We start from the raw sequence: 17,483 nt of genomic DNA on the forward strand, positions 1-17,483 counted from the left end.
CTAGATAGGTCGGACTCCTAGTCTCATTAATTTAGAATAAAAGATAGGAGGGTTATCCACAGTTCCGGTCATATATCTAACAGAAATTTTGTTTTCATAACAGGTGAAGGCTTTTTTAAATGAGTTAAACCAAATTAATTTGCGTTTAAAGTTTTCAAAATCTGTAATAAGACAATGTGTTTGTGAAATATTGTGTGGATGTGTATTGTAAAGAGTAAATAAGTCATTACTGGCACCCGAATCAAAGTAACATACTGCATAAAAAAATGCCTGAACAAGTAAGAAACATGACAGTTGATATCCATTCGTTTGATGAGTTCTGTGTTTTGTTATTTTACTTTAAATATTAACCAATGAGATCGTTATTTAATTACGGACTTTCCGATTTGAATTCTTCTCGGAGCTTAGTATTTTTGTGATTTTGCTTTGGAAACAAAACATGTACTTATATCAGTAAAACATGGGCTTCACGTTGTATTTTGAACAATACCTTAGATCAAATGGACATTTTTGTTAGTGTTGCTCGTTTTGAAATTAAATAAAAACTTTCTAATTAGTTATCAAAAGTACCAGGATTTTTATTTAGTATGCCAGACGCGCGTTTCGTCTACATAAGACTCATCAGTGACGCTCATATCTAAAGTATGTTTACATTTATCTGTGTTTGGCTTCATATTGATATGTTCTATGCTTATTTTAACATTGATATCGACAAACATAGATAAAGGCAACAGCAGTATATCGCTGTTCAAAAGTCATAAATCGATTGAGAAAATACAAATCCGGGTTACAAACTAAAACCGAGGGAAACAACTATAATAGGAAAATAAAGGAACAACAAAAACAATAAAGTGAAACAAAAACAAACGCCAACATACATAATATTTGATAACAACTGTCACATTCCAGGCTTAGCACAGGACGTTTTGGGAGACAAATAGTGTGTTGAACCTGCTAGCAAAACATCCTGCTTATATGAAAATGTTAACACATATCGCTATGATGACAACACTACGGGACAGAAATACAGTACAAACAAGCACAGGAACCGTCAGCACAAAGGAATAATATGAAAGAACCTTTCAATTTGCCTAAAGCACAGAAAACAAAACCGGACATCTTCCTAAAACAACAGCACAGCACACTACATAAAGTGACGTATTTTTGTGACGCATATAAAAAATTAAAATCATACAATTATATGAAACGAGATCCTTTATTTCAAATTGTTTTAAGGATACTAGTCCAAATAATTATAATGATTATGACGGTCTTGCTAGATTATTTCTAATTAATACTGTGACGACGTCGTAATTATTTGACACAGTACTCTACCGACGGGAAATGGAAATTAACTCGACCATAGTGACAAATAAGACATATGTGAAATGCATACTTAAGTTAAAATGAGCATAGAGCAAGGCATGGAAGAATAAGAAATAGAAGTATTGTTAGCCCTTTTATCAATTTCTAACTTATTTTCGTAATATGATATGCAAATATATATTCCATTATCTGAGCGTCACTAATGAGTCTTACGCAGACAAAACGTGAGTCTGTCGTAGTAAATTTAAGGAGTGTTTGTGTCATATGTAAACATTCTTTTAATGTGCTTCATTTCAATAAGGTATCACAGGCTTAATTTAACAAAAGTTGGTTTTAAAAAACAACATTGACAAAAATACCGAAATCCGATCAAAATTCACAATGAAAAGTCTATAACCAAATGGCAATATCAAAAGCTAGATAATATTGAACGAATGGATAACAACTGTCATAGTCTTGACTTGGTGCAGGCAGTTACTTGTGTTTGTTGCTTGAACCTAGTTTTATAGCTAGCTAAACCTCTCACTTGTATGGCAGTCGCATCAAATTCCGTTTTATTGTAAACAATGATTAGTCAAAACAAACAGACATATTATGTAAATATTTCAAAAAAGGGGTATATCAAGAAAAATGATAACACAGAAAAACAAAAAGGTATATGAACAAACTACACAAGCGAATTAGCAAACACAAAAGACAATAATACACAATTTTACAATACCACAATAGCAGAAGATGCAGATAAGTCAAATGGATATTACGAAGTTAAAATAGACTAAACAGTAAAAGCAATAATTTACAAGGGCAAATAAAAGAAAACTATAACACTTAACTTAGATGATAAACATCTCAGTACCTAGAATGTTTATTTCAAGACCATCATGTATTATTTGTTAAATTGGATTTGATAAATAAGGTCTTTCTATCTTCCAGTGATCTATTTTTTTTAGAAAAAGGACGAGACGTTCTTTGAAATATCTTTTGTTCTTCAAATTTTTGCTGAGACACTAGTGACGTTTTACAAAGCCTGGGTAGCTGTTGGAGGTTCTTTCCTAGACGAAACGCGCGTCTGGCGTAAATACAAAATTAAATCCTGTTATCTATGGCGAGTTTATTGAATATCGAATGAGTTGGAAATGTTAATCACATAAGCAGGTGAAGTAAGTATATTGCTACTAAGGTGGGGAAAATGGATTTTTTTATATATACATGTATATCAATATCGTCTCATTTGTCATAGATTATGGTACTAAGATAACTGCTGATGTCAAATCCGCGGTAACAGTCTAATGATGAGGCAGATGAAGATGTGTCTTCTGTTTCTTTAATATCTAATTCTGAGGGATGTTTTAATGCAACTTAATCAGAAAAGTTTGGATCGTAAATGGAAAGTGCATCATCAATATCACTGGGGTAAAGCTGATGACCGTAACTGCATTCACGGTCATCCCAAGATGTCGGACGAAAAATTAGGTCAGTATTTGTATTGTCTGTTAAGGTGTTTCTACATCATTTTCTTTACAAAGCATACTTTGATACGATGTAAATTCATAAAAGATTCACACGGAAGTCACAAATCTCTTCCGAGGAACTTGTATAGAACGGGAAATTGGATTTGAAAAAATTGCTAAGATGACCGTAAATCATCTTTAAAATATTTTCAAGATGACCGTAACATATAATAAGGATGACCGTGATTGGTAAAATGATGACCGTAATTTCGAAAGGATGACCGTAATTTATAAAGGATGACCGTAACTTATAAAGGATGACCGTAACTTTCATAGTATAACCGTCATTTATTGTCTCTGTTGATTGGTCTACCATTTTATCTTGTAAGTAAAATAACAGAAAATGTTTTTAAAATACTCCGACCAAACTAGTGAAGGTGAGCTCCAGCAAAATAGATCCTAAAATAGTCTTGTATAAGTAGCGAATTTCAAAACTTTTTTTTTTTTTTTTTTTTTTTTTATTTGTCTAAACAGAAAACAGAATTGTTTTTTTTTTTTATATATCAAGACAAATCAAGATTTTATTCTGCTCTTCTGGAACCATACACATGGGCTCAATTACCGGATATTCATAATGTTTAAGGTTCATATGAATGAATTGAAAAATATGGCCGTTTTTACACACACATATCTATTAAGAGAACAGACAAATTGATGCATCTAGGACAGTATTAAGGATTATGTACCCTTGTGTTGCTCCAATGCTAAACATATGGAAATTTTTATAGAAAATCCACAGCCTTTATCCTTGTTCTATCATATTTGACAATTTGATGACCGATAGATATAGGATTATTGCATACAGTGCTAGCATTGATTTCCTTAAAACAAGTTTATTAATGTAGTTATTGGTTAGAACAGATAAAAATATGGACCAAATCAAGTACACCTTTTAGGGTGCGCTCGACTTGAGTTACTCTGCACGAGGTATTTTGAAATTTACAGGTTGATAAAAGGTTATTGTAAAAAATAAATACTAGCACATCATAGAAAAGCAAGAGAGTAATCTATGTTTCAAATTTTATAACAAAAAATCTGTGATTTTCTATAAAAATCTTGGTTTATTTGCCCCAAAGTACTCTTTTTCTATTAAATGCAATGCAAGTAACAGTAAATAATAATGCTTTGCTTCAAGTTTCTCCCTAGTATATGTTTAAAATGGACTGTATCTATTATTCATTATATCTGTAGTTTTGATACAATTCATGTTTAAAATTTTTTTTAAATATGCAGAAGATAGCAAAATAAACAGACATACGAGTTTCATTTGATACGGTCCACTCAGTTACACAGTTAAAATCACCTAGGCCTACTTCGATTCGTCCAACTCGGGTTAGTAGTCTGTTGAGTTTACTCGACTGACAACCGAACACCCCGAGTTTTACCTTTTGAAGCTACCCGAGTTAACTCTATATCAACCCTGGGTCGGGGCAGGTTTAGTCGAGTTTCAAGATGGCGTCAAATAAATGCAACAACAAAAAATGATACAAAATTACTGGTTTTTTTTAACTAAATACAGCCAAAGAAAAGGATTGACAAGGGAACTTATGTTTGCCTGCATTATGGAATCAATAGATACAGTTCAAAAAGAGGGACGATAGATACCAAAGGGACAGTCAAACTCATAAATGTTTGTAGGTGTCTATTGTCTATAGTGTCCATTTAAATCAAAACTACTCACAACATCGATTATACTATTTACTACAATTTCATATAAACTCAAAATACGCCAAATAGTTAAAAAGAACTAACCGAGCCCCTATTGCGACAAACTCAACAAAAAACAATGCATACAAATATGGATATTTCTTTCAATTGACGAAAATCCTTTTAAATTTAGTCATTCTTTATAAATTACGGTCATTCTTTATAAATTACGGTCATCCTAAACAATTTACGGTCATGTTTTAACCAATTACGGTCAGCCTTGTTATGAATCGCTAATCCTGTTACGGTCATCTCGATTACGATTTACGGTCATCCTAGCGAATTTTTCAAATACAAATTCCCGTTTTATACACGTTCCTTGGTATAGATTTGTGACTTCCGTGTGAATCTTTTATAAATTTCCATCGTATCAAAGTATGCTTTGTAAAGAAAATGATGTAGAAACACCTTAACAGACAATAAAAATACTGACCTAATTTTTCATCCGACATCTTGGGATGACCGTGAATGCAGTTACGGTCATCAGCTTTACACCAGTGAATATGCTAATAAGAAATTAAATGTGGCTTTATAGGTAAACTGAACAGGAAGGAATTTCATCTTTTCCTCATAGTTGTAAAGGTTCTGTTCTTACGGGTTTAAAAAGACTGGACAGATCTACATAATATATTATACTAACCGGTCTGTATATTGTAGAAAATATATTTATGTATCCTTTGTCATGTGCATAATTTAGGATTTTTCATGTATGTGACCTACCGAATTAGACTATTTACCGGATTTGTTATCACATACACAACACGACGGGTGCCACATGTGAAGCAGGATCTGCTTATCCTTCCAGAGCACCTGAGATCACCCTAGTTTTTGGTGGGGTTCGTGTTGTTTATTCTTTAGTTTTCTATGTTGTGTCATGTGTACTATTGATTGCTTGTCTTTTTCATTTTAAGTCATGGCGTTGTAAGTTTATTTTCGATTTATGAATTTGACTGTCCCTTCTGGTATCTTTCGTCCCTCTTTTATCAAACATTCTAGAAAAATTCGACAAGAGTAGTTGTAATGTAATGTTACACTAGCGGATGATATCTAGATATTAGATAAAAACAACTTTGTAAATATGTGTTAATAGTTATCAAAGGTATTGACTAATGGGCTTGTTATACCCTCGGTGACGAAACGTCCATCATCAGTGGCATCAACCCAGTGGTGTAAATATTTATCAAAGGTTTAAACTTAATACGACAAGACGCTCGTGTCGTCTTCATACGAATTTACAGTGACGCTCAGATAGTTATGAAGCCAATCAAATAGTTGGAGAGCATTGAGAACCCAAAATTCTAAAAAGGGGTCCCAAATACGGTTAAGGTAGTCTATGCCTGGAATAAGAAAATCCTTAGTATTTCGGAAAAATTCATACTTTTGTTGACAGGAAACCGAAAGCTAAAATTTGAAATGCCAATGTTTTACCTAAAATAAAGCAGTCAAATCGTGTATTTTAAATTAATTGATCAGTAGCACAAAGTCCCTACACAAGCAGAATAAAGTACGATCTTAGCATATAGTTCCAATTATAAAGTTCGATATAATTAGGCAGTCTCACATAAACACGGTTAAGTGTGATGAATTTTCTACAGGGGCAAACTATCATAGATTAGTCATTTATCTTTCTATGTCAGTGCTGTAGGACACGTAACATATTGAAATGGACAAGGATGGAACTTGGCATTAAATAAAGCGGGAATTGTATGTAGGTCAACCAATAGTAGACTACTGCAAATGTAAATATATATGGTATGTATCAGTAACCAAATGACATCAACAAGTAAAAATTCAAGAAAGGTGTGTAGATCTATATTGCCAGAGTTAAAAATAAGTTATTAATACAAACTGAACTGTTCAAAGAATCCTAACCTGATCACAAGTCAAATCTTAAAACCGATTTAACTAATCCAGTTAAGCCATTTCAATTGATATTGTATAGAAGATCATATTGTATACTAGTATGCAAAAGCCACCTTATACAATCCAAGCCATCTTATCTAAGTTCAATCCATATTAAACTGAATTTAAAAGCAACCTACATCAGATCAGACTTAATATACAACGCCATCTTAACTCCACCATAACTTAAAACCGAATATAAAAGCCATTTGAACTCAGTCAACACCTTTTCAGAATAAATGTAAAAGCCATTTTAACTCGGTCAACATATTTTCAAAATGAATATTAAAAAGCCTTCTTAACTAGGTCAAAACCTTTTCAGAATGAATATAAAAGACATCTTAAGTCAACCTAAACAAGGTCAGACTAAAGAGAAAGCCCTCTAAATTCAACATAAACAAGCTCCGACTGGGTGCGGGATTTTCTACTTAGGTCAAAACCTTTTCAGAATGAATATAAAAGACATCTTAAGTCAACCTAAACAAGGTCAGACTAAAGAGAAAGCCCTCTAAATTCAACATAAACAAGCTCCGACTGGGTGCGGGATTTTCTACTTAGGTCAAAACCGTTTCAGAATGAATATAAAAGACATCTTAAGTCAACCCAAACAAGGTCAGACTAAAGAGAAAGCCCTCTAAATTCAACATAAACAAGCTCCGACATGGTGCGGGATTTTCTACTTAGGTCAAAACCTTTTTCAGAATGAATATAAAAGACATCTTAAGTCAACCTAAACAAGGTCAGACTAAAGAGAAAGCCCTCTAAATTCAACATAGACAAGCTCCGACTGGGTGCGGGATTTTCTACTTAGGTCAAAACCTTTTTCAGAATGAATATAAAAGACATCTTAAGTCAACCTAAACAAGGTCAGACTAAAGAGAAAGCCCTCTAAATTCAACATAAACAAGCTCCGACTGGGTGCGGAATTTTCTACTTAGGTCAAAACCTTTTCAGAATGAATATAAAAGACATCTTAACTCAACCTCAACAAGGTCAGACTAAAGAAAGCCCTCTAAATTCAACAAAGACAAGCTCCGACTGGGTGCGGGTTTTCTTGCTGCGTTGAAGACCCATTTGTGGCCATCGGCTGCTGTCTGCTCTTTGGTCGAGTAGTTGTCTCTTGGACATAAATATTCCCCATTCCATTCTCAATTTTAAACTATTTATAAACACCTTATAAATGCAACCTTAACTAGGTAAGACTAAATACTTAGGCAATTTAAACTAAAAACATATTTAGGTCAGACTGAATATAAAAGCCATTTAGACTCAACCCAAACTCGGTCAGACCGAATAAAAATGTTTTCTTGACTCAATCCAAACCAGGTCAGGCTGGAAATTAAAGCTAAATTAACTCACTCATCCGAGGTCAGACTGAATATAAAGCTGTATGCCTGTCCAATTATTTTGTTTATACTGAATACAAGAGCAATCTCAACTCAACACAATCAATATTAGCCTCAATATTGTAAATTTAGAAAATAAAGTGTGCATTTATTACTGCATTTTTTGAAACAATGGACAAAAATGAGATTAATTCTTGCGATTTAATGAAAACCTTCAAACAGATATATGTATCAGATATCATAATGCAAGTCTTTATTATTGCGAATGTTGTAATCAAAATAGCAACACTTTTAAATGTTGTGTCATTGTTGTCCTCTTATATTTAATGCGTTTCCCTCAGTTTTAGTTTGTTACCCAATTTTGTTTTTTGTCCATAGATTTACGAGTTTTGAACAGCGGTATACTGTTGTTGCCTTTATTTAACATGTAAGTTTTGCAAATACTCAAAGTCAATGCACCATGACTGAAAGTACAAGGCTGAACAATCTGAATGAGGTGTGCCAATGCATATATAACTGCACAAAATACCATTGATTTATCAAAAGTAGTTTCCTTTAAACAAACCTATACACAAACTAATACGTGTAAACTAAGCAAAATTTCAAAGCCAATAGACTTTGAATGATGGGAAGGGTCAAATAATACAAATGGTAATGAGATTTTTCAAAGATAATACAACTGCATATCATTGACCTACCACTAGTGGTTCCCCATAAACTGACCTAATCAAATCACAAACTAATAGGAATACATAAAACTATGCAAAAAGTCAATAGACCATGACTGAGGGGTAGGGTCAAATATTCTCCATGGAAATGAAATAGGCCAATGCTTCTACAACTGCATACCGATTATCATTAACCTACCACTAATGGTTCCCCATAAACTGACTTGATTACAAACTAATACATGAAAACTAAGCAATAGTTTCAAAGTCAGTAGACCATAACTGAGGGGGAGGTGCAAAATAATCTCCATCTTAATGAGATGTGCCAATATTAATACAACTTCATACCAAATATCATTGACTTACCACTATTAGACTTAATCACAAACTATACAATGATTACACTACCCCAGTCGGAGAAAAATAGCATACTTATATCTTTCTTTTTGACTCCCTCAAGCGAGACCATAAAAAAGTTAAGGTCAAATGAACCCTGTCAGTATATTGTACACCTATTAAACTATCATGCTATAAATACAGTAATGGGCAGTCAAGGTCATTAAACAACCTAGAAGTTCTCAGCTATAGCTTTTTGAATTTATTGAATCAGGAAAAAGTAAAATCACAAAAATACTGAACTCAGAGGAAAATCAATTAGGAAAGTCCATAATCACATGGCAAAATCAAATAACAAAACGCATCAAAAACGAATGAACAAGAACTGTCATTTTCCTGACTTGGTACAGACATTTTCAAATGTAGAAAATGGTGGATTAAACCTGGTTCTATAGCGCTAACCCTCTCACTTTAATAACAGTCTCATCAAATTCCGTTATATTTACATGATGCGTTAAATAAACAGTCACAATTAATAAAATAGTCAAAATATGGGTACATCAGTCATCATCGTATAACAATTTTAAAAGGGGACAATTTAACCGAACACAAACACATCTTCTATCTACGAACACATTAATTGATTTGAGTGTGTGACGTCAGAAAATTTTATACGTCACATAAATTTGTCGTTCAATGTGCATACAAACACTTTTTTACATAGGCAATGTAAGCATACAGGAAAATGATGACAGAAGCCATAGAGAAACTTCAGACAATGAAATGTGATTTACCAAGGTCTTCTTGTGCAAAACAGGTACTGTCACCATAAGAAATCTTAGAAAGATGTCTGAGACAAGACTTAAAAGGTGAATCAATGGAGCAGAAGTACAATGGTCATTTGTCAAATGCTCTAAATGATGTATTGTGATCATTTTAAATGTGTTCTGCTACACCTTAAAGACTTGACAAGTTTTATCATAGTTGTGTAAACTTCTTTTCTTTCTTACGTGGTATAACTTATTTTTTTAATCCATCTGAGTTCATCTGAAGGGTTCTTGTTGATAAATATTGAGTTGAATGTGTAGTGTTTTGTCTGCCTTTCTGCTACTTTTGTTTTTAAAATCACAGAACACAAAGTTTTTTTTTAACTTTTATTGCTTACGGTCTCACGAAGTAACTTTTATCAATAACAAAATATCATTTCACTAGATACAAAAACTGTATGATTTTATAAATCAATTTTTCTTGGTTGGAATAAATAATGTCTTAATTTTAAACAAAAAATGAAAATATTTCCAGAATTTATACCTTGTTTAACAAAACAAAATCATGCTTAAGTTATACATTGGTTTTGAGTGAAAATATAGTGATCTATATCAAAACCAAGCTTCACAAATTATTTTTTTTAAGAATATACAAAAATGTGTAAAAAAAAATTAAATATCACAGTCAGTCACAGCAGTATAATAAATATATATGTAACCTATTTCTCAGAAATAAGACACTTATCACAAAAAGTTAAAAAATACACCTCTCTTAATAAAATACAGGAATTCTAGGAGTTATAATATTGATTTCTTTAGATTTGCCTTTGAAAAAAAAAATATATCTTCAGCATAAAATCAGCAGTATGGTAAAAAGCATCAAGACATGTTTATACTCTTATTAATCTCCTGCCAATGTTTCTTTAAAACAGGTGATCAAATAAAACCCCTTCAAGCCACTATTAATCAGTTATGACCACTCACACTCTTGACAAAATTACACATTAAAATAACTTATAAGCATTTATAAAAAACATTTAGCAGCAGTCTTATCAAAGGGTTTTTTGGCTGACTCAAGCATAATATGCCTTGAAAATGCTGTTGTAAAATGACCAAACCTCTATATCATGTCATCAATATATTTATCTCAGGTGGTGCAAAAAAAGAACACCACAAAACATCATCTCAACCTTGTAATATCAGTACTTGAACAATTCAGACCTGAGATTATGCTAGTAAACAGTTGTGATACAAGTACAAAATATAAAACTTCCAATGTTAAGTGTGTATAACTATGTCCTTTGACCTTCATGGTGTAATCTAGCCTTTTCTTTCTCTGTCGGGGTACCATCTGTGACCAATTCTCGAGAAGGCCTACAAATAAAAGTCAAGATTAGTTAAACAACATCCAAGAGCAACTAGATATCATTGAGATGGAAGCCATCTCTGTGGGCCCCGCTGTCAATAACGTTGGGTAAATAAATATAGTGTGAATCAAAATTGTAAGCGATGGACAGACCAACAGACAGACAGACCTTTGACCTAGGAAGATGTACATACATCATGACACACCCTCTGGTGTTGGTTAAAATGGATGTCAAGTATAATATTTGAAATCATAACGGTTCCCAAGATATAGAGCGGACACAATCTTCAACTCTGGACACAGGGTTGTCAACTAAAACTAAAGTTTTTTTTACCTTGACCTTTGACCTAGGAAGTTGTACATACATCATGACACGCCTTCTGATTGTGGTTAAAATGGATGGCAATTATAAACTTTGAAATCATAAATGTTATCCAGACATGGAGCGGACACGATCTGCACCACAGGACACAGAATTGTCAACTGAAACCAAAGTTTTGGACCTTGACCTTCGACCTAGGCAGTTGTACATACATCATGACACACCCTCTGGTGTAGGTTAATAAACATGTTAAGTATTTAGTATAAAATCATAACGGTTATCTAGATATGTAGCGGACACGATCTTCATCACAGGACACAGGGTTGTCAACTGAAACCAAAGTTTTTGACCTTGACCTTTGACCTAGGAAGTTGTACATACATCATGACACACCCTCTGGTGTTGGTTAAAATGGATGTCAAGTATAAACTTTGAAATCATAAGGGTTCTCAAGATATAGAGCGGACACAATCATCACCACAGGACACAAGGTTGGCAACTGAAACCAAAGTTTTTTTACCTTGACCTTTGACCTAGAAAGTTGTACATACATCATGACACGCCCTCTAGTGGTGGTTAATAAACATGTAAAGTATAAAGTATGAAATCATAATGGTTTTCTAGATATGGAGCGGACACAAAGTTAAAGTGTTACAGACAGACGGACAGACGGACGGACGAACAGACGGACAGACGGACAGACTGATCACTATAGGGCAAACCAACTTTTAATCGGGGCCCTAATTATGATAAACCCTTTATGGGGAATGTAATTAATTATCATAAGTCAATATTTCTATAAGAAGGGCCCTCAGGTATATCATAATAATTATACTGAAGTTGCAGTTTTATTTCAAGAAAAATATTAAAAACTAAAAACAAGTGCAAAATGGTGAAGAAACCTGATCTAAAGGAAATGACCAATAGTTTATTCCAAAACTAAATTTGATTCTAATTTCAATCTGGTATTTAGAACAAAAAGCTTTCAGTATCAGCTATTACTGGTAAAAATTGTCCTTTTTCAGACCCTTGATACCAACTACAAAATTAGATATTCTAGCATGAACTCCCAATCAGGTATTTATACCTTACATGGATGTCATGTTCCTAAAAGATTTTAAAAGTACATGGTACGTCCCCAGGGTTAAAACTTAAGTTACAATCTTACCTAGAAGGTGGGTCAGGTAAGGGTTGTACATCTACAGGCAAGTCATCTTCTCCTTCAGACATCACTTGGTTTTCTGAAATAACAACACCAGAGTAAGAAAAACAAATATCAATAGTGATAAAACATATATATTACAAGGAATAATATAATTAAAAGAAAAACCAGTAAATTGATTTTAAAAACCCTAAACTACATAAATGATCATAAATAATAACAAGGATTTGTACAAATATCCCTGAGATCACATGACCCAAGTATTAAGTCACATGACTTGAGCATGTCAGGTGACAATAATGTACTTTAATACCACGTGTTAAAAAAAAAAGATAATAATGTATCATTCAATATTGTATAATACACACTTTTTTGTCTTCTTTTTTACTTTATATTTTATGTGTTTATCTTTGACAACTATGTATAGTGCACTCTGATGTCGTGTATAATCATGTTTACCCGAGTAGTTTAGATATATCAGTCTAAAATACAACAGGTTTCAAATAAGTTAACAGTTACACTTTTATTATGATTCAAAACATCACGAAAATTATGATCAACTTACCTTTTAAATTAGACAAACTGTCTAAGTATTGTGAATTAAATTTATCCAAATCACAAAGATGATGATGGCAAAACGATGCACATTTATCTAATATTAAAAAACACTATCGGACGGAAGTGAAATATTCTCCGGTAAACATGAAATCATTTAAAATATTGTAATATTGTAATGTAACATCAATTTACTTTTATTAGATATTCTCCCTGGATACCTAATAACTAATATATCAGGGATACTTAGTGCAATGCTGTACACTAAGTAAATTGTTAACAGCAATAGAGTGCAATAAAGTATATTATCCACGTTAAAAAAAAAATTATATTACAAGGAAAAAGCTACAAACTTTTTAAATGACGCCACTCAGATATGAGAAGACTATATCTTATACAATCTTTCTCTTTTCAAACAGAACGATGTCAATAGCTTTCTTCAGGTATAAAACTTACCATCAACTGAAAACATAGCAGTGCCACGCCCACTTGGAGCTGATACAGTGTATGAAATATAATCTTTCTCTCCTAAAACTCCTCCAACATTGAGTGGCTGTCCTTGGGAGGGTTGAGGTGGTGGCTGTTGTCTCCCTCTACCAATGTCTGGCTGCAGATAAAGAAAAAAGGTCATTAACATCACACAACAGAAATAAAACAGATCATTAATTGCACTGTCCATATATGAGATAATATAACAAACACTAAATACCAAATGTACTGTAGTCTTAACCCTTTCAACGCTATACACAGCATATGCCGCGATGACATACGCCGTCCGCCACTGCTATTCGCGGCATATGCCGCGATGACAATGGATTTTTCATAAGGACTCTTAAACCATTCGGTTTTCATTCGGGTCCTCTCTAATTTTTCCTTGTATGAATCGAGGATATGCAAGGTCTCATTTGCGCTTGAAATCCCAGCAATTTTTATTGTAAAATCATGCAGTAGAAGGAAAATTGAAGGAAAATAAAAACAAATATTTTGACAAATGCAAATGGCGGAAATCGGAAACAAAGCTGTAAATATGGAAATATTTCAGCATTTCTATGGCGAAACTGACAACGAGGATTAGTTAAAAGGTTTCTTGCTATCTCAATGTGTTTATTACATTCAATTTGTGTTGGAAATATGATTTGATCGATCATTACGAGACGTAGCAAAAGGGGGGAAAACGGAGGTTGACTGAAAATTTTGAGGACGGAGCCACTGATTTGTGCCATGATTACATAATATGTTGTGTATGGTGCTATACGCTACGGAATCGAACAATTGGTGTCTTCTTTATTATATGACAAATAAAAAAACAAAATAGATGAAGACTAAAATTAGTTTTTATTCAAAATTCAACACAAATGTAATAAATTACACCTTTTACCTGTTAATTACCTGAAAATGCAGGTAACCTGAAATTTTTTTTTACTGAAATAACTGCCTTACATTACAGTTCATACTCTCCTGAGCATTTTTCATGCAATAACTTTTTCTGTATCTCTTATAATAAAAAAGATACAGCAGTCTGAAAAGGAATATACTGTTCTAATGAATGAACACAAAAAAAATGCAGCAGCAGCAGCCATTTTTCTATTTTTTTGTGTAGCGTTGAAAGGGTTAATTCTCCTCACTTTTTTTAAGTTTCTTTAAAAAAACCAAATTTACATTCTGCACATAAACATGTAAGTGCGTTGATAACAATATGATTTATTTAGATATATTGTTATCAATGCACTTACAACATGGTTGATCAGTGATATCAAATTGTATTATTATAAAAAGTAAATAAATCCATGAATACATTGTGAATGTAACTGTTGAGGTGATGAATGACATGTGCAGACAACAAAACTAACCTTTATTTCTATGTGATATCCATTGTTATAAATGCTATAGTCAAGAACGAAAAAAGACAAATATAGGAAAAAGTAGCACTATACATAGCCGTATTCTTGTGTTGACAAATGAAATCAAAATTGGCATTTGTAACATTGGTGAAGTCCCGTCTGATCTCTGAGTATATAACATTTGACTAAATAGCGCTAGCTAAGATTTTAAAATAGTTATTTTTTATTATTGTGAATTTAGGATCAAATTTAATGCTCTTTTTTACCTCCACCTTATTAGTCAGTAAACTTATTATCTCAAAGCATACAAGATGAAAAAGGATGTATAAAAAACTGGACTGCTCATAAGGGTGCACACACAGAAAAATGCCAATGTTTATATCAGACAGAAGTAACTTACTATAACAGGTTTCTTGATAGGACTGTTTATTTTACTGGTGGGTGGTATACCCATGGGTGCCCGCTGGCGGTCGCCAATTTCGCAATTTGCGAAAAAAATATAATTGTGGCGAAAAAAAATCATCATTTGCGAAAAACTTTGGCGATAGAATAATAAAAATGTTTGAAATCGTCCATCTTGTTTTTTCTCTCGGACTTCTCAGATTTTTTCTCTTAACAGTCAACACTCAGATTTTTACCTTGAACTTGTCACGCGATACGATTTTGACAGAAAATCAATAATCAGCTGATTGTCAATAAGTACAAACATTAGATAGCTATCGGCAATAAACTTATCAATAAAAAGGTGTTAATTAAATTGTGTGGTCGAATGGCTTCATATGTCTCTTAAGTGAGTTGTTTTAAGATCTTTTAACAACTTTTATAAAAATTATAGTTACGAATTTTAATCTTCACAATCGTTTTAGCACTCCTGTTTTAAAGATATTTTTTACGTTTTATCTTTACATTTGAACGATGGGCTGAAAAAGGATTTTTTTTTTGAAGAAACACCTACAAAGATACGAAAAATCTCGGATTTTATTCAGAGTCCTTCAACATTGTCTAAACGGAATTCTATACCAGAACATGTACAACTGTTGGAAGACAAAATCAGACCAGCTGATGGTGTACATACAATTACTGGGACACCATCAAAATCAACAAAAAAGGTTGCAGTAAGAAATTTTAGGGAACAGTGGTGCCACAATAGACCTTGGTTGAAACACCATCCAGAAACGAAGAGCATGTACTGTACTATTTGTCAACGTGCCCAGGCTAAAAATGTGTTTTCTGTTTTTTAAATATAATTGTATTGCCTTTGGAATGTATTTTAACTGTATCTATACAAGCAGATAAATGATAAATAAAATATGTAAGTCTAATTTGGTGTTCATTTATTGAAATATATATTTTTAAAGAAAGATGTAGGGTAAATGTACATGAGACAACAATGCAGCACATTGAACTTTATCTTCAACCTAGTAAAGAAATTCAGTCGGCGAATACATTTTAAAAGTGGCGAAAAAATATTAAAAGTGGCGAAAAAATATTTAAAGTAGCAAAATAGGTGGCGAAAAAAAATATTGACCCAGGAGAAACCCTGCATGGGTGTATCTATTATCAGACTAAAGTAACTTACTATAACAGGTTTCTTGATAGGACTGTTTATTTTACTTGTGGGTAGTATACCCATGGGTGTATCCACAGCATAACTGACAGCAGCATGATGTAGGGCTGCAGCTTGTCTCTGTAATGTTTGTCTGATGTAACTCTCATCCTTCAGGGCATGTAAACTGTTAAAATATTATAATAATTGGTTAGTAACTAGTCTTATTTTAAAAAGAAACAATCAATTATAGACAGATTTGAATTAAGGTAGATTCATGGTAAAGCACCATCTTGGATTGTACTATTGCAATACACAATCAGTTTGGTTATTTGCACACATCTGCAAATTTGTAGACATATGAGGAATTTTATTGGTTAGACTATTTATTCATATGAACTAAATTTGCTGATTTATTGCAATATCTTAAATATTTGAACAAATACCAAACAATTGTGTTTAAGAATTTTTTTTTCAACTGAGCCATTTAAGGGGAGAAAACTCTTTTAGTAAAAATTATACTGGTTTGAGAAGGAAACCTTTAAAAATTTTTACTTGTAGCAAGAAAACAAGTTCGGTGACATCATTTGTTCTTTTTCTTTTCTTAATACATATTATCAAACCTATCTTCTCACAATTTATTTCAAAATTCTATCTCATAAATTTCTTTTTATGCACAAAAAGGTGGTTTTGCATTATCATTCTAAGCAAATTTTGACAATTTTCAATGACTCATAGCTTGAAAAATAGCACAGAAACCTATCCTTTTCATTAAATTTTTGAAAAGAGCATAGCAAAAATCTATCTCTGCAAACTTATAACTATAATCTACCTTAACTATTTAGAAACAAGCTGAAACTTTAAAGATTTATTACTGATCAAGTTTATGGATCAATCATCTATACTTTAATGAATATTGATAAGGGAGTTAATGGAAATGATCTCTGTACCTCTGTTGTAATATGGCAAATTTCTTTTCCCAAGTCCTATGTACTCTCTCTATTTCTCTCTTTAATCTGAAATTAAGAAAATATAATATGATTGTTTAGTCCTAGAGAAAAACGATAAATATACTTACAATACCATTTAAAAGAGCCAAAAGATTTTATTTCCATAATTAAAGTATAA

General features: G+C 32.6%; 1 protein-coding gene across 9 annotated transcripts in view; it reads right to left on the minus strand.

Annotated features, from left to right (window-relative positions):
* Window positions 1-9,961: 9,961 nt before the first annotated feature.
* Window positions 9,962-17,483, minus strand: part of LOC134706496 (uncharacterized protein C10orf67, mitochondrial-like) — a 32,502-nt gene continuing 24,980 nt past the window's right edge. For 3 of the 9 annotated variants that reach the window (XM_063565486.1, XM_063565485.1, XM_063565493.1), the window contains exons 16-20: window positions 17,306-17,371; window positions 16,389-16,542; window positions 13,425-13,575; window positions 12,420-12,492; window positions 9,963-10,937 (exon numbers count right to left, since the gene is read on the minus strand). In XM_063565486.1, coding sequence (XP_063421556.1) covers window positions 10,856-10,937; window positions 12,420-12,492; window positions 13,425-13,575; window positions 16,389-16,542; window positions 17,306-17,371 — 526 coding nt within the window. In that variant the 3' untranslated portion in view covers window positions 9,963-10,855. Of the gene's footprint in view, window positions 10,938-12,419; window positions 12,493-13,424; window positions 13,576-16,388; window positions 16,543-17,305; window positions 17,372-17,483 lie in introns of all 9 variants that reach the window. The other 6 variants (XM_063565489.1, XM_063565492.1, XM_063565484.1 and 3 more) reach the window with 5 other exon arrangements.

The sequence above is a fragment of the Mytilus trossulus genome, chromosome 2, assembly GCF_036588685.1.
Source record: "Mytilus trossulus isolate FHL-02 chromosome 2, PNRI_Mtr1.1.1.hap1, whole genome shotgun sequence".
Lineage (NCBI taxonomy): Eukaryota > Metazoa > Mollusca > Bivalvia > Mytilida > Mytilidae > Mytilus > Mytilus trossulus.